The 18,376-nt window shown below is 38.2% G+C and overlaps 1 protein-coding gene across 1 annotated transcript in view; it reads right to left on the bottom strand.

Annotated features, from left to right (window-relative positions):
• Positions 1-18,376, bottom strand: part of EFHC2 (EF-hand domain containing 2) — a 224,145-nt gene that overhangs the window by 36,361 nt on the left and 169,408 nt on the right. The window contains exons 12-13 of the mRNA XM_054566327.1: positions 7,458-7,655; positions 5,659-5,751 (exon numbers count right to left, since the gene is read on the bottom strand). Of these exons, the coding sequence (XP_054422302.1) occupies positions 5,659-5,751; positions 7,458-7,655 (291 nt within the window). The remainder of the gene's footprint in view (positions 1-5,658; positions 5,752-7,457; positions 7,656-18,376) is intronic.

Here is an 18,376-nt window from a genome sequence, read left to right as displayed (position 1 = left end):
GGCAATAAATACATATCTGTCAATAATCACCTTGAATGTGAATGGCTTAAATGCTTCAACAAAAAGACATAGGGTAGCTGAATGGATAAGAAACAAGATCCATATATATATTACACTGTCTCCAAGAGACCTACCTCAAATCATAAGATATACCCAGACTAAAAGTAAAGGGATGGAAAAAGATATTTCAAGCAAAAGGGAAAAAAAGGTGGGGTAGCAACATTTATATTTAACAAAATAGACTTTAAAATGAAGCCTGTAGTAAGATTCAAAGAAGGACACCGCATAATAATAAAGGGAACAGTCCAACAAGAGGATATAGCCCTAGAAACATTTACACACCCAACATAGGAGCACCTAATTATGTAAAGTAAATCTTGATGGACATTAATGGAAAGATCAACAGAAACACAGTCATAGTAGGGGATTTTAACACCCCATTGACTTCAATGGACAGATCTTCTAGACAAAACCAACAAGGAGAGAGCAGCCTTAAACAACACCCAAGATCAAAGAGATTTAATTGATATATTCACAGAACTTCTATCTAAAGCAGCAGAATATACATACTTTTAAAGTGCACATGGAATGTTTTCTAGGATAGACCACATATTTGGACACAAAAAAGTCTTAATAAATTTAAGAAGGCTTCTCTAAACACAATGCTATGAAACTAGAAATAAATCACAAGAAGAAAACTGAAAAATACACAAAGGCATGGAAACTAAATAACATGTTATTAAACAATGAATGGGTCAACATTGGGATGAGGGAAGAAATCAAAAGATACCTTGGAAAACATCAAAAATGGCTACAGAATAGCTAGAAGCTCCATCCACTTCCTCCCAGATCTGGAACAATCTTGCAGCCTAATCACAGAGAAATAGTTGAAAATCCAACAGAGATTGAGTGAGAGCATCAGTGAGTGAGCATTTATGTGGACAAGAGCACAGAGAGTGTGGGACTGGAAAGAGCCTGCCCGCCTTGCAGGGAACATGGGAGTGGGCAGCTGGGGCTCTCCAAGTAGAGAAACCAGAAGCACTGTAACTCAAACCAGCACTACTGGCTGCACAGAGCGGTGAGCACTTGTGGTGGAAAGAGATGACCAGAGAGATGCTGGCTCCAGAAACAGCATGGTGGGAGCAGGACCACTTGAGACCAAAAATCTCTGGAGGAATGGGGATAGCACCCTTTGCCCGCCATCACCCTGGGTAACAATACAGCTCCAGGGGTCATACGAGCACAATCCAGAAAAGATCCAGAGAGAAACCTTATCTAAAACTGTTGGAGGTTCTAACAGGTGGTGGGAGCCCTACCAAGAGAGATTCTGTGATTTTAGTGGAGAGGGAGTGCATGGAGAACAGGACCGGTGGGATTGGAGGTGCAGCACAAGGCCCACACAGAAACTCTTTTTAAAGAGGAGCTGAGAGATCTCATCAAGATGGCAGAGGTATGAATGGAAGTCACACAGACCTCCTCTCAGGACCGATCTGGAATTACAACTAAATTGTGGAGAAATCGCCCAGAGCAAATGACTGAACAATAGAGAGAAAAGCCTTATAACCTTGGACAGAAAGAAGAATCAGCTTCAGCACAATCCAACTGGTAAAGAGTGTGGGGGAGACTCAAGAAGGTGGGCTGAGAGCCCATAGGTACCAGCGCTAGAGCAGCATCTAAACGGCCAGTTGAATCCCCCTGAGAAGAGTGGGGTCTAAACCATAAATGGGGACCACCAGCCTACAGCAGGAGAATCCAAAAAATATACAGATAACAGCCAGCTGTGAAAAGCAGCAGGGCTGCCCTCTGCCAGAGATGGGTGGCTGAAGACACAAAGAGCCGTTTAAAGGGCCAACACATAGATTTTTATTTTCAGGCACTTACCAGGGGCTCCGGCAAAAGTGGGGGCAGAGGGAGCTAGAGACAGCTGAGGAGAGACTGGGGACAGGGGCTTTGGGGAGAGAACTGAGGGAGCAAATGGTGGGATCCTGGCTCATCCCTGATGTGGCAGCAGCCAACTTGTTCAGGCAGACCACTCCCCTGAGGGGCAGCCATGTGAGAGAAAACAATGGCCCCACCCCAGGAGGGACTCTGCCCCACCCTGTGGTGCCTAACCCTGACTGCTGAGTGCAGAGTGACTAGATTAACATATGAAGGAGACAGCCATAAACAGTAGATTCCTGGAAATCTCAAACAGACTGCCTAAGGTCAGAGAGGCAGAAAGAAGCAGAAAGCTTGAACAGACCATGAACAGCTGGGGAAATTGAAGCAGTAATCAAGAAACTCCCGGCACACAAAAGCCCTGGGCCAGATGGTTTCACAGGAGAATTTTACAAAACATTTAAGGAAGAGCTAATCTCTGTTCTTCTCAGACTATTCCAAAAAATCCAAGGTGAGGGAAGACTCCTAGACTGTTTTTATGAGGCCAGCATCACCCTAATCCCAAAACCAGATAAGGATGCTACAAAGAAAGAAAACTACAGGCCAATATCGCTGACGAACATAAATGCTAAAATCCTCAACAAAATATTGGCAAACGGCATCCAGTAATACATTAAAAAGATCATTCATCATGATCAAGTGGGATTCATCCCAGGGATGCAAGGATGATTCAATATACGCAAATCAATAAATATAATGCATCACATAAACAAAAGGGAAGACGAAAACCACATGATCATCTCGACAGACGCAGAAAAAGCATTCGATAAGGTACAGCACCCATTTATGATCAAAACACTCAGCAAAATGGGAATAAAGGGGGCATACCTCAACATAATAAAGGCTATATATGAAAAACCTATAGCCAGCATCATACTCAACGGGCCAAAACTAAAAGCTTTCCCATTAAGATCGGGAACACGACAAGGATGTCCGCTTTTACCACTTCTCTTCAACATAGTATTGGAAATCCTAGCCACAGCGGTCAGACAACAAAAATAAATAAAAGGCATCCAAATTGGAAAGGCGGAAGTAAAACTATCATTGTTTGCAGATGACATGACAGTGTATATAGAAAACCCTGTAGACTCCACCAGAAAACTGCTCAACCTAATAAGTGAATTTGGCAAAACAGCAGGATACAGAGTCAATATTCAGAAATCAAAGGGATTTTTGTACACCAGCAATGAACTAGAAGAAGAAATTAGAAAAAAAATACCATTTTCTATAGCAACAAGAAAAATAAAGTACCTAAGAATAAATTTAACCAAGGAGGTTAAAGACCTGTATGCAGAAAACTATACAACATTGAAGAAAGAAATTGAGGAAGACCCAAATAAATGGAAGCATATACCATGTTCATGGATTGAAAGAATTAATATCATCAAAATGTCCATATTACCCAAAGCAATTTATAGATTCAATGCAATCCCTATTAAGATACCAATGACGTATTTCACAGAAATAGAACAGACATTTCAAAAATTTATATGGAACCATAAATTACCCCGAATAGCTGCAGCAATTTTGAGAAAGAAAAACAGAGTAGGAGGGGTCACAATACTTGACATCAAACAATATTACAAGACCACTGTAATCAAAACAGTCTGATAACTGGCATAAGAACAGACACATAGATCAATGGAACAGAATAGAGAACCCAGAAATAAATCCACAGGTTTATAATCAATTAATATTTGACAGAGGATGCATGCACATTCAATGGGCTAAAGATAGTCTAGTCAATAAATGCTGTTGGGAAAATTCGACAGCTACACATAGAAAAATGAAACAAGACCACCTTCTTTTTATTTATTTATTTATTTTTAAATTTAGTTTTATTTTTTGAAATACATTTGTCTCTGCCTCCCCCCCACCACTTTCCCTTGCCCCCTCCCTCCCTCTCTCCCTCAGCTCTTCCCCTTTGGTTTTGTCCATGAGTCCTTGCTATATGTTCCTTGACTTTCCCCTTCCCTTCCCTTTCCCTGCCCCCCGTCCCTCCTTCCCTCTTGTCTCTGTTGATTTCTTTTCCTTTCAGTGTTGCTGAATACTACGCAACAGAAGGAAAAGAAGAAAAAAGAACTACTAAACTTCGCGACAGCATGGATGGAACTGGAGAGCATTATGCTAAGCGAAATAAGCCAGGGGGCGAAAGACAAATACCATATGATCTCACCTATAAGCGGAACCTAACCAACAATACAAAGATGCAAGGAAAATAGACCACCTTCTTATACCACACATGAGAATAAAGTCAAAATGGATTAAAGACTGCAATGTTAGACCCAGAACTGTAAAAAAGTTCCTAGAAGAAAACATAGGCAGTAAAATCTTGGACATTGCCCATAGCAATATTTTATCTGATATATCTACTCTTGTGAGAGAAACAAAAGAATAAAGATAATGGGACTACATCAAACTAAAAAGTTTTTGCACAGCAAAGGAAACCACCAACAAAATGAAAAAACAACTCACACAATGGGAGACCATATTTGTCAATATATCTGATAAGGGGTTAATATCCAAAGTTTGTGTAGAATGTATAAAACTCCACACCAAAAAAAAATTCCAATTAAAAAATGGGCAAAGGACTTGAATAGATACTTCACCAAGAGGTCATACAGATGGACAATAGACATATGAAAGGTTGCTTAATGTCACTAACATCAGAGAAATACAAATTAAAACTACAATAAGATATCATCTCACACATGTCAGAATGGCTATCATCAATAAATCAACAAACAACAAGTGCTGGTGGGGATGTGGAGAAAGGGGAACCTTTTTGCACTGTTGGTGGGAATGCAGATTTGTGTAGTCGCGTGGAGAGCAGCATGGAGATACATCAAAAAATTAAAAATGGAACTGCCTTCTGACCCAGTGATCCCACTTCTGCGAATATATCCAAAGAAACCCAAAATACTAATTGGAAAGAACATAAGCACCCCTATGTTCATAGCAGCATTATTTATAATTGCCAACATATGGAAGCAGCCCAAGTGCCCACCAGTGGATAAATGGATAAAACAACTATGGGACATTTACATAATGGAATACTGCTCAGCTGTAAAAATGAAGAAAATTTTACCCTTTGCAACAGCATGGGTAGACCTGGAGAACATTATGCTAAGTGAAATAAGCCAGTCAGAGAAAGACAAATACCATATGATTTCACTCATATGTGGACTCTAATGAACAAATTGAACAAACAAGCAAAATAGAGACAGACTCATATACAGAGCGCAGATGACAGCTATGGGAGGATGGCTAAGGGGTGGAGAGATAGAGGAAAAAGGACTCACGGACATGGACAACAGGGTGATGATTGCAGGGGGTATAAGGGAGAGAAATGGTAATGGAAAAATGTACAATAAAGAAAGCAATGATTAAAAATTAAAAAAAGAAAAGAAAAACATGCCTGAATTTTACATCTCATTCCCTCATAACCAATGAAGTTGTACATTTTCATTCTGCTGCACAAACCTGTGTGTATGTAAGTGTATCTTAATGGTAAAAAGATAAAATAATACTTCATAATAGGCTCTCTAACATTCAAAATAACTAACTTTTCCTTTTGTAACAGTTAAGTGGAGGTATGTCATCAATAATCAAAACAGAGGGTAACTCAAAGTTAATTAAAGGTAAATGTAAAACAAAAGAATAGTCTCCTAAACAAAAACATGCAGGACAATTCCCATGAAGGATGCAGATCTCACTTACTTGGACAATAAGGATTCTAGAAGATCATCAGTCAAAGGTAACCTGGAAGATTTGCACAGCCTTTTGATGTCTTTCCTGGGTAATACTTTTTTTCTGGATTAAAACAAAATAAATTAGCTCATATATACTTGGGGTCTCTTGAATAACAGTTGTATGCTATAGGAAAGAAAACACATTGCCTTCTAAAAATGTGCACATGGGAATAAGTGTGAAAACTGGTACTGGAATTCACAGTAAGAAAAAGTAGCCACATTGCACTTCATCAACTTTTTCCATATCAGAAGTCACCATATTCTGTCCTTTCAAAGGTCTTTATATCAAGACTCGGATTCTTGGTTGATGATAATACAGCCTATTAAGGCTGCAGCCATGAGTGTTCCTCTAAGTAACTGATCTGCATTCTTCACAACTAGTCAAAAAATGGTTCTGATATTTAAAAGCATCTCTTCATTTGACAGGCCTCTAGAGCCTCCAACACAAGTATTATATGACTTGAGAGTGTTTTTTTCTAGTCTTTTCCTTGGATTCAAACCTTACAACCTGGAAGCCCCATCTGGGGCCTTAACATTCATCTCAATCTTGTCAGATGTTTTCTCCAGAGCAGCCCAACAGTTATTTCCCCCAGCCTGGTGGGGCACATGCTTGTCCACTGGTCTCACTCAGCCAATGTTCTTCCAGGCAATAGGCAAAATTAGAACCATTATAAAGAAAGTGGGTTTCTTTCTTTATAATGAGGTTATACAATTATGAGGGAAAATTTATGTCTAGAGTCAAAAACTTGTCAGATCTGGGGAAATCCCAGAGATATCTGATCATGAAGCCCCATTATTCCCAAGAAGTGTTCCTTTAGCGAAGGAGAGCCATACTTTTCACCCTTGGGAGGGAGTACCACCAAGGTGGAAGGCAGAGGCAGGGTTATGCAAAAGTCAGTCCCCACATCCTCTGGGAGGCTCAGGGAAACATAAGGATTCAAGCAAAAATACCATCATTATAAAAACTCAACGAGGTTATAGTATGCATTAGGGAAAAAAATCATATTCATTCTTTAATACACTATAGGACCTTCAAAGATATAGGGTATGCAGCTGGTTACTTGGGTGCAGACTTCAGGTTTAGGGATTGAGAGAAGGGATCATGAGGAAGGAGATGGCAGTGGTGTGTAGTAACAAAATTAGAAGCTAGAGTTAGAACTAAGATTTTGTAATTCCAGATGAGTACTTTCCCCCACTATATCAGGTCTGTGGGTGAGATTAATACCAAAATATAAAGATGAGGCTCAAGCCATTTTTAACAATGACTTAATAAATCTCAATACAAATATGATAAATGTACCATAGATTATGCTGAGTTAACTTTATTATTTTCAAGAAAAAAATTTCAAAGAAATCCTAAAGAAAGTTTACTTGCAAGTTCCCTGATTTATATATTACAGAAGTCCCATTTATAAATCCCAGCTCTCACTAAAATAATTTAAGAAGAGATCTTAAACCTTCTAACATCTATTTGCTATGTTTCAGTGTAAAGCTTCTAGAAACCAAATAAAAGAAAATGGAAAGGAGCATCCTATTCTGCAGAAGATATAGGGCCTCCTCTATTCCATCAACAAACAAAGCTCACCATCACTATGACATATTTTTACCCAGTTACTCTCCAAAATTGATTTAAGGTGGCTTTGTTAAATAGCAGAGTATGATGAGGTATGTCAGTTTTCTTCTTGCCCGTTTTGATAAACTATAAATTTCTTCATTACTCAGGTTCACAGAAACTTAAATTATTTACTAGAATCAATAAAAGCTTACCGTTTTCGGTCTTCATATACACAGCAAGAAATGAGTCTTTCAAAATTCTCAAACATATTTTTCTTGAACTCTTCATGGGCCATTGCAATTAAGACATTCACATCTGGACATGGTTCCTCGGGTACCCGATAGTGACGTACAATAGTTATAAGTTCTTGGTCTGTGAGTTTCCCAACAGTTACACTCATCAGTATTTCTCTGCAAAGAAAATGCAAAAACACTCATGAAATTATATTTGAGACTATTTTCCTTCTCTTTCTATAAAAAAATCCTCAAATCCCATTTTACAAAAACTTTTACCAACTCCATCGAGGACAGGTGATTATTTTTCTTTAATTTCTCTACTTACGAGCGGGAGGAAGGCACGAGTCCTAGAACAGAAAACCGTAAGTACTACAGGTTTTATAAAATGGCATTTTTCTCAGAGTCAAACTTCTACCAGATAGTAGTCTGCATCCAGGAAGTAAATTTTTAAAGTCCTTGAATGGTAAAACAAACAAACAAACAAAACAAAACAAAAAAAAGCCCTGTCACTAAGTACATGATTTCATTCAATGCCTATTAATCTTACTTTACACAAATAATAACAGACTTAGGTTCTTTATCCCAGGATATAAAATTTATAAATCATTAAATGAGAAAGGTATTTTGGAGATGGAGAAAGCAATTATGCACATTTCTGTAGTAAAAAGTAAAAACTGATATGCCCTGCACCAGTGAGAAAAAAAGAGAAAGAAAAAATTTAAAAGTGAAAAGAGCTGTGTAAGGGTACAGTGTCTGACTCTTTAGAAGACAAATGGCATTGAAATTATTTAGCAGAGATAAAAAATGACAACAACAACATGTTACTAATGCAGATTCAAAGCCTAACAAATTGGCTGAATTATTTCTTCTCTATATGAAGGCTAAAAACCATGCAACATGCATTAGAAAGAATTACATCAAAACAGTTAAAATGCAAAGTTATTAAATGAATAAGCTTCCATCATCTATAAAATTTACGTACCAGAAATACTTTAGTTCCCATGAATACCTAATAAATGAAGGAATACAATATTTTATGTGCTCTTTTGCTGTAGAGTGGTCTTTCAGAATAATGGCTTTTATTTCTTTTATATATATTTTTGTCATTATCACTATCATTTAAGCATTCTGGGTTCTCCTAGTCAAGAACTTCCTCAGAGAGCCCTGCCAGTGTGGCTCAGTTGGTTGGAGCATCATCCTATAACCAAAAGGTTGTGGGTTCGATTGCTGGTCAGGGCATATACCTAGGTTGTAGGTTCGATCCCTGATCCCAGTCCAGGTGCATACGATCCCCAAACCAGACACATTTGGAAGGCAACCAATTGATGCTTCTCTCTCACATCGATGTTTCTCTCCCCCCTTCCTCTCTCTCTAAAAGTAATGACAAAAATACACTTGGGTGAGGATTTTAATAAATGCAAAAAAAATCCTCAGAGTGTAAGGAAGGCCCACAGCTACTATGTTCACCTAGCTGAAGGGACTGCATTTCACCTACATCTACTTTTCAGGGTTTCTGAGGTTTCCCTTTTGTTGTGCTTTGATTTTTTTTTTCCAATGGGAAATGAAGGCTGAATTCAACGAAGAAGATCCCAGAACTGCAGCAAGTCACTTTGGGTCAACCAATCAGCAATATTAACTGGGGGCTCATTGCATGGAAAGTACAGTCAAGTCACTTTGGAATCTGACATTTTCAGAGTCTACAATATATTTGGGCTTCCCAAGCATATAGATGAGCTCTCAAAACCACAAACTGGGAGGGCTACTTAAACTGAGTAATAGAACGATCTTGCCATTCATCGAGTACTAGCTATGTGCCAGGTCCTGGGCTACCTGGTCCTTTTGGCAGGGATCATTTCAACTGGTCTAGAAGATAGGTACTACTGTTATCCCCATTTTACAGATGAGAACACTGAGGCACAGAAATGTTAAGTAATATTCCCAATGTCACAAAAGCCAGAATGTGCACCCTTGTCTTCTGGCTCCAAAGCCCATGCTCCTTCCTACTATCTTGTCTCCCTTCTCTTGGGACACAGAAGACAGGGTGACCCAATAGAGTAGGGCTCAGTCAGGAAAAGATTCCTAAATGCAATGGGTTTTGAGCTAATTTTTTACAGACTTGTATTTCCTTTCCCATGCATGACATCTGCTTTAAGGACTATCACTGACCAGCATAAACAAAAGAAAATAATTTCACAAACCCTGAGTCATCAACCATCTCTAACGGAGGGCTAAGTGACCATTTCCAGGAAAGCCCCCAACTCATTTATTTTTTTTAAATATATTTTATTGATTATACTATTACAGTTGTCCCAATTTTTACCCTTTTGTCTCCCTCTATCCAGCACCCCCCATTCCCTCAGGCAGTCCCCCCTAGTTCATGTCCACAGGTCATGCATGTAAGTTCTTTGACTCCTCCATTTCCTATACTGTTCTTAACATCCCCCTATTTTGTACCTACCAATTTGTACTCCTTAACCCCTGCACCTTTTCCCTCATTCTCCCTCTTCCCCCTCCCAAATGGAAACCATCTGAGTGATCTCCATATCTATGATTCTGTTTCTGTTCCTCTTGTTTGCTTATATTGATTTTTAGATTCAACTATTGATAGGTATATATGTACTGCAATTTTATTGTTCATAGTCTTGATCTTTTCTTAAATAAGTCCCTTTAACATTTCATATAATGGTTTGGGGATGATGAATGACTAGATTTTTCTTCTCTGGGAAGCCCTTTGTCTGCCCTTTGATTCTAAATGATAGTTTTGATGGGTAGAGCAATGTTGGCCGTAGGTCCTTACTTTTTTGGACTTTGAATATTTCTTACCCATCCCTTCTAGCCTACAAAGCTTTTTTTGAGAAATCAGCCAACAGTCTTCTGGGAACTCCTTTGTAGGTGTTCCTGACTATCTGCTTTTCTCTTGCTGATTTTAAGATTCTCTCTTTAATCTTTAACTTTTGGCATTTTAATTATGATGTGTGTTGGCATGGTCCTCTTTGGGTCCATCTTATTTGGGACTCTGTGCTTCCTGGTCTTATATGTCTATTTCCTTCACCAAATTAGGTAAGTCTTCTTCCATTATTTTTTCAAGTAAGTTTTCAACTTCCTCCTTCTGCTTCTGGCACCCCTATGATTCATATGCTGGTACATTTGAAGATGTTCCAGAGGCTCCTTAGCCTAACGTCATTTTTTTAAAATTATTTTTTCTTCTTACTGTTCTTATTGAATGTTTTTTCTTCCTTAAGTTCCAAACTTTTAATCTGATTCTTGGCTTCATCCCCTCCACTGTTGGTTCCCTGTACATTTTTTTTTTATTTCACTTAACGTAATCTTCATTTCTGCCTTGGTCTTTTTATGCTGTTTAAGTACCCAATGTATTCCTTGAGCATCCTGATAACCAGTGTTTTGAACTCTGCATCTGATAGATTATCTCCATTTTGTTTAGATCTTTTTCTGGAGTTTTGTTCTGTTCTTTCATTTGGGCCATACTTCTTTGTCTCCTTATTTTGGCAGCCTCCCTGTCTTTGTTTCTCTGTATGAGGTACAGCTGTTTTGACTCCCTGCCTTAGTAACCTGTAAGTTGTATGATGCAGAGAGTTAAGTAATTCCCAGGGCGGGGCAACCCATGTCACTGCCCTGTGGCTCTGTGGGGAAGTATTCAAAGAGGGAAGAATGCTGCTGCCTGACCTCTGGAGTTTGGCCTAGGAGGAAGCTCTCTCCTGGCACTCACTTTGATGCTAAACACTTCACTTTCTCTCCATATGCCACTGGCACCCTTCTAGCTGTTGCCCTGGTGCTAAATCCCATAGGTAGAGGACTCTGTAAGTCCTAAGTCCATCAAGGGTCCTTTAAGAGGAGTGTCCTAAGAATCCTGCAGTTTCATCCACCACCCCCAACCCCCACTAATTTTTACAGACAGGAGTTATGGGGACTAATCTTCCTGGTGCTGGAACCTTGGGCTGGGTGGTTTGGCCTGAGGCTGGGATCCCTCATCCCAAGGTACTCCTCCTGATTTTTATCCATCACATGTGGATGTAGGACCTCCCATTATGCATCTCTGTGCTTCTCCACATCACTCCGCATTTCCATGCCACTCTGCATCTCTGAGTGTCCATGCCTCTCCACTTCTCTGTGTGTCTCCATCCCTCCTACCAGTCTGGATAAATGTGGCTTCTTTAAATCCTTGGTTTTTGGACTTCCTTAAAGCTTAATTTTCTGACAATTCTGTGTGATATTTGTTTTGTAGTCTAGTTGTAATTTTTGCTGTAATTGTGCAAGGAGGTGAGGTATGTTTACCTATGCCTCCATCTTGACTGGAAGTCCCCCCAGGCTTATTTAGAATGTCGGTCATGGAATAATCAGTCATGACATGTACATAAAATGGAACACTTTGCAATCATGAAAAGTATGCTCTTCATCAGTATTTACTGTTATGATGTCCATGTCATGCTGATCAATGTAGTGTGATCCCAATGAAACTAAAGATAGCAGTACATATATATTCAAAGGAAAAAAGACGGGAAGGATACATGCCAAAACATCTACAGCATTATCCTTGATTGCTGATAGACAGATACATAGATACAGATATATATATAGATATAGATATAGATATCAATAGGTGAATATAGTCTGCTTTTTCTGAATTTTTATAATAGTCAAATATTACTTTCATCAATAGAAGGAAAAAAATGACTTGAAAGCTTTTTTCCTTTTGAGGGCAGAAAATGGTATGAAGAAGTGGCACACACCCCAAGGACCAGGAAAAAGAATGTGTGTGGCAATAACTAAAAACTTTCCATGCACCTAAAACTCAACTTATTCTAGCACTACCAGGTCATAAAAGGTTATTTTTCTTTTCATTGGATAAACTGAAATTATCCTGGCCTTACTGCAGTTAAAATTTATATCTGCTGGGTTTCTATATGTGTAGGTTTTAAAGGGCTCAATATTCCATGGCTTTCCATGGCTTTATGTGAGAGTTACAAACAAGGTGCTCCAGATTTAAAAGTGCCCTTAGTTGTGCAGGACAACAGGGGCCTCAGAGCCACTGCTTCATGTGGCAGCTGCACTTAAGTAAGGCAGGTTCCTGTACCAGAAATCCCAACCAGGAAGTATAAGCCTTGTTTTGTAGAACTCAGGAGGCTGCCACCACTTTCCCCCAAGTTTGCCACATGATTCTTTAGGACTCATCCCACCCTGTCAATATTTAATGGCCTCCACGATGAAATAAGAATCTTTTCAAAATGAGCACATTTCATTTTTTATTGTTGTTAAATATACATAAACATAAAATTTACCATTAGTGACATTTAATAAATTCACAATGTTGCACAATCACCACCTCTATCTAGTTCCAATACATTTCACCACCCCAGAGAAGCAGTCACTCCATTTACCTCCTTCCTGCTAGCCCTCTGACCACCTGGAAACCACTAATCTGCTTTCTGTCTCTGCAGATTTGCCAATTGTGGATGTTTCATATGAACAGAATCGTACAACATAGCCTTTTCTGTCTGGCTTCTCTTGCTTAGCATAATGTTTTGATGTTCACCTATGTTGTAGCATATGTCAGTACTTTATTCTTCTTATGGCTGAATAATATTCTCTTGTATGAACATACCATATTTTGCTTATCCATTCATGCATTGATGGACATATGGGTTGTTTCCACATTTTTGGCTATTGTGAACAGTGCTGCTCTGAACATTAATGTACAAGTTTTTGTTTGAATACCTGTTTTCAGTTTTTTGGGTATATATACTCAGGAGTGGAATTGCTGGGTCACACAGTAATTCTACATTTAACCTATTGAAGATCCACCAACTTGTTTTCTGCATACTCCATTTTTGCTTAGCAGCAGGCACAGAGAACAAAGCCAACTTCCATCAAACAGTCCATCCTCAACTAAATCGTCAGAGTGAACCTGAAATAAGGTCTGAGAGTAAAGTCTGATCTTGGTAATTCCTGCCCAATCATTCAAAGGAAATAAAAATTCATTTTAAAAAGCAACTGTAATTGTATTGATCTGGTGTTCTATGATTTCTATCGCCAATCTTAAAGATTTAAATGGCAAGTCATCTTTGTCTTTACCCAACACTGCACTACATTCCTGACACTAGTATTTAATACAGATCATCACATTATTTTTCAATTAACATTAACATTGGCAGTAAGGGACACTGCCATGATTGTCTCTGTTTTTGTTATTAAAGTCGTAAGACTTCAAAAAACAAGGCCAAGATGCTCTAGGACATTGAGGTAACTGTGCAGAATTTTGAAACATGAAATGTGTTAAACAGTTTTACAAGACATAATTCCATTAAGTCACCCAGTCAAATAATGGTGAAACTTCATTTTAAAGTTCTAAATCTCAGGGTATTTTCTTACATATTGAATTGCTAAAGTCTAAGCAATGACTTTCAAATTAAAAACAAATAGTTTCAATGTAAACAAGATCTCCAGAGTGTAAGAGTGTAAGGCTCAGAGACTTAGAAGAATACCTGGTTCAGTCTAAATTAAACCAAGTTACAATTTTGATGACAATTAGGTAGCACCATTTATCATTTCCTTCAATTTGGTATTCATCAAATAAAATGTGTTTTGTGCCCTCTCATCAAAAGCCTGGGGACACCTTCTCACATCCTAAATTTCCTCAGGCTTTCTCTTACACTTGTTGCCCATACAGAGCAGAAACCCTACCTTCCCATTACTTATATCCCAGCCTGGTATACTGTTGGATTAGTGTGTTGTGACACAGCAGATGGTGGTAGAGCAAGCTGGTAGAATGTGTGTCCGAGGAAGAAGAAATGGAAAGAAACATCAAAATGGGGCCAATACAAATGTCTGACCAAACAGATTTTGCTACCAGCTTAACTGTAGTTCAAAACTACCTATACATTTCTTCAATCTCACTGGAGAAAAGCCAATATGGCCACTTAAACTGGATAATCCCATCTCCAGAGAGTACACTTACAGATTTATGGTATAAATGGTATCTTCTGGAGTTGTGTGACATGGTAGCCTCACCAAAGAAGCCAAGGAATTCCAGAGAAAAGGGAGAATGAGATCAATGCAGAGTATAAGAAAATCATCTACTCCAGCCTGTGTCACAAACCTGTTTGCAACTGGGAGGTGGTGCAGTTTAGTGGGGCAAGGGTGAGCTTTCGAATTAGACAGTTCTGGATTAAAATTCCAGCACCATCTAATTTGCTAATAAATGGGAACTCTGGTAAAGTACTTAAATTATCTGAGCCTCTGTTCCTCCTCTGTGATATTGGACAAGACCACCTGCTTCAAAGAAATCTATTTTACCACAGGAGCCAGGATGATCCTGTTAAAATGTGAGTCAGGTCATGTCATGTCTCTGTTCAAAACCCTCTGAGGGTTTGCCATCTTTCTTGAAGTCCCATCATGGTATACCAGACCTGACATGGCATGTCCTCTCTTCCGCTGTCTCTTGGACCTTGTCCTCTTTCTTTCCCTCTGCACCTACCACACTGCACTCCTTGCTCTTCCTCAAACAAAGCAGGCATGCTCCAACTTCAGAGGCTTTGCAATTGCTGTTACCTATATCTGGAATGCTCTTTACCAAGACAGGTTACATAGTCTGGTCCTTCACCTCCTGTAGGGCATCTTTTCATTTGCTCAAGTGTCACCTTCTCCTTGAGGCCTTCTCTAACCATCATTTTAAAAAGTGTGACCCTCCCTTCTCCTAAAAGTTTGTCATTCCCCAACTCACTTCCCTGCTTTCTTTTCTTCCCTGCTTTCTGCAACCTAGTATATCATTTACTTTCTTATTTTGTATATTGTCTTTATCCCCCACCAACTAGAATGTAGTAAGTTCCACAAAGGACAAGGCTATTGATCTATTTGTTCACTGCTGAATCCCCAACACCTTAAATAGCCCCTGGCATACAGTAAGCACTCTATAATAAATAGTTCTGGATATATTAAAAATGAAGATTAAGTTAATGGGGTCTGAAAAGCATTTAGCGTAGCACCTAGACTATGAACACTAAATAAATAATATCAGTTTTTATTACTCTCATCATTCCATAGTGGAGATATTTTCAAGTTGTATAAGCTACAAGTTACTTCTCTTAAGCAAGTTTATTTTGAAAAAATATGAAATGCTTTTGATGACTGAAATCATAGAATTTATCTGCAGAGTGAAAAAGGAAAATGATATGCTTGTTTTAAATAGTCATGTTCAGGATTAAGTCTAAAGTGAAGAAGCCATAAACTCCAGGTGTGCCTTCTTTTATATAATAGATAATATCTGAGAAGCTGCACAAATGTTTAATTACTAGAAATCAAATGAGATGCCTCCCTTTACTCTCCATTACATATGAAGATACTGCATCTTGATTTTGGTCACTTTTAATTGGCAACAGCACCTAAGACCTTAGCTTTGAATTCCTCTAATTTCTGTCAAGTTCTTAATGACAAGAAAGCACACTGAAGCCTGAAATGAATTCTTTAGAAACTAAATAATCTTTTGATGGTATGAATAATTACTGCCAAATTCATCTGCTTGTAAATTGACTTTTTGATATATTTTTCTCAAAGAAGTACATCTGCATTGAAAATCATTGACCCTGTTTTCTTATTCCAAATGAATGTAAGCAGCTTCTAGATTTCTCTGGTACTGCTCTAATCTTCAGCTCACATCAAATACTATGGCTTTTCCTGTTTTGACATGTAGTGGAATGTACACGGTAATTTTGATTTATTTAGTTTGAAATCTGGTATGTCTTGGTGTACTTGACTTTGGGGCTATTTAAGTGTAGCTAAACAAAATGAGATTTTTCTCATGCAGTTAAGAGCAGTTGGTGTGTTATTATCAATTTTCTTCATAGAGAAACCCTTTAAAACACTCATCTATAATTTTTCTACAATTTGGTACAATATGCACTTAAACAAGCCAAGAAAACAGTGTTTTTTGTTTTTTAATCATGTCAAGAATTCTGCTAAAAGCAAATGATGGTGCTTAACTTGCAATGTGGGCAGAAAGGAATGAATATTCATTACATTTACTAGCAAAGTTATTCATTTTCTACCACCTTCCTTTTCATTAACACCCATCTTGTGTTCAAAAATTATTTGTCTCCAAGAAAACTTCACTTGTTTGGCTTTCTGATTTTAACTCTTTCTCATTGGTTGCCAGATGTTTTAGAGGATATGCTGAGCCCTGCTACAGGGGAGGGTGGGGGTGTGCCTTATGTGGAGGGGGACCCCATATGAGCTCACAGGTATTTACTGATCATAAAATAGACCTAACACAAGACTAGGCCTGTGTCCTCTGGGTGCTTAAAATCAACTTAGCAAACTCAAGACTTACTCATATCAAACCATATCAAAAAATACATACTCAGCCCTGACTGGTGTGGCTCAGCAGACTGAGTGTCAGCCTGCAAACCAAAGGGTTGCCAGTTCAATTCCCAGTCTAGGGCACATGCCTGGGTTGCAGGCCAGGTCTCCCCAGTGGGGTGAGCACAAGAGGCCACCACACGATGTTTCTCTCCCTCTTTCTCCCCCTCCCTTTCCTTCTCTAAAAATAAATAAATAAAATCTTTAAATATAAATATATATATACACACTGAGATTCTTAATTCACTCTGAACACTTTAAAATATAAAATTTATTTGCTTTGCTCCATTATTAAAGGAACACATATCTTATTATACAAAATTAACATAGAAAAAAAAGAAAAATCACCACACTCCCACCAAGCAAATACAACCAAGTAAACATTCTGGTATACTTTTTGCAGTCTCTTTTCTATGTGTGAGTATTTAATTCCTTTTTTTTAATAGTTATAAACATATTTTATAGTTTGTCTTTTCCTATAGCTAATATATTTCATGTTATCACATATTCTTCTGAAACCAAAATTCTACACCATACTTCTGTTATTGAATATTTCATGGACTTCCATCAAATTTTTATATAAATAATGTCATAAATATATTTATGCATAATCATTTGTCTATATTTAAAATTATGTCCTTCAGTCTCCAAAGAGGACATATAGATGGCCAATAAATGTATGAAAATATGTTCAATGTCACTAATCATCAAGGAAATACAAATTAAAACCACAATGAGATATTACCTTACACCTATCAGAATAGCTATCATCAATAAATCCACAAACAAGTGTTGGCAAAGATGTGGAGAAAAGGGAACTCTTGTGCACTGTTGGTGAGAATGAAGATTGGTGCAGCCACTGTGGAAAACAGTATGGAGTTCCCTCAAAAAATTAAAAATGGAACTGCCTTATGACTCAGCAATTCCACCTCTGGGAGTATATCCAAAGAAACCCAAAACACTAATTTGAAAGAATATATGCACTCCTACATGTTCACTGCAGTGTTATTTACAATAGCCAAGTGCTGGAAACAGCCCAAGTGCCCATCAGTAGATGAGCGAATAAAAAAGCTGTCATTCATTTACACAATGACATATGACACAGCCATAAAAAAAGAAGGAAATCTTACTTTCTGAGATAACACAGATGGATCTAAAGAATATTATGCTAAGTGAAATAAGCCAGTCAGAGAAAGACAAATACCATATGATTTCACTTACATGTGAAATCTAATGAAAAAAGTAGAAACAGACTCATAGATAGAACAAACTAACAGCTGTCAGGCAGCGGGGGGTTGGGGATCTGGGTAGAAAAGCTGAAACGATTAAGCAACAAAAAATCTCCAAAGAACTCATAGACACAGAAAAGACTATGGTGACTACCAGAAAGAAAGTAGAGGGGGTGAGTAGAAAAGGGTAAAGGGATGTAAATGGTGATGGAAGGAGACTTGACTCTTTTGGGTGGTGAACACACAATACAATACACAAATGATGTATTACAGAATTGTACACTTTGGACCTATATA

Source organism: Pteronotus mesoamericanus, unplaced genomic scaffold (genome assembly GCF_021234165.1).
Source record: "Pteronotus mesoamericanus isolate MK-2021 breed Mesoamerican mustached bat unplaced genomic scaffold, CSHL_Meso_final contig_173, whole genome shotgun sequence".
NCBI lineage: Eukaryota > Metazoa > Chordata > Mammalia > Chiroptera > Mormoopidae > Pteronotus > Pteronotus mesoamericanus.
Note: the sequence above shows the minus strand (reverse complement) of the source record. Positions and strands in the feature narration are given on the sequence as shown.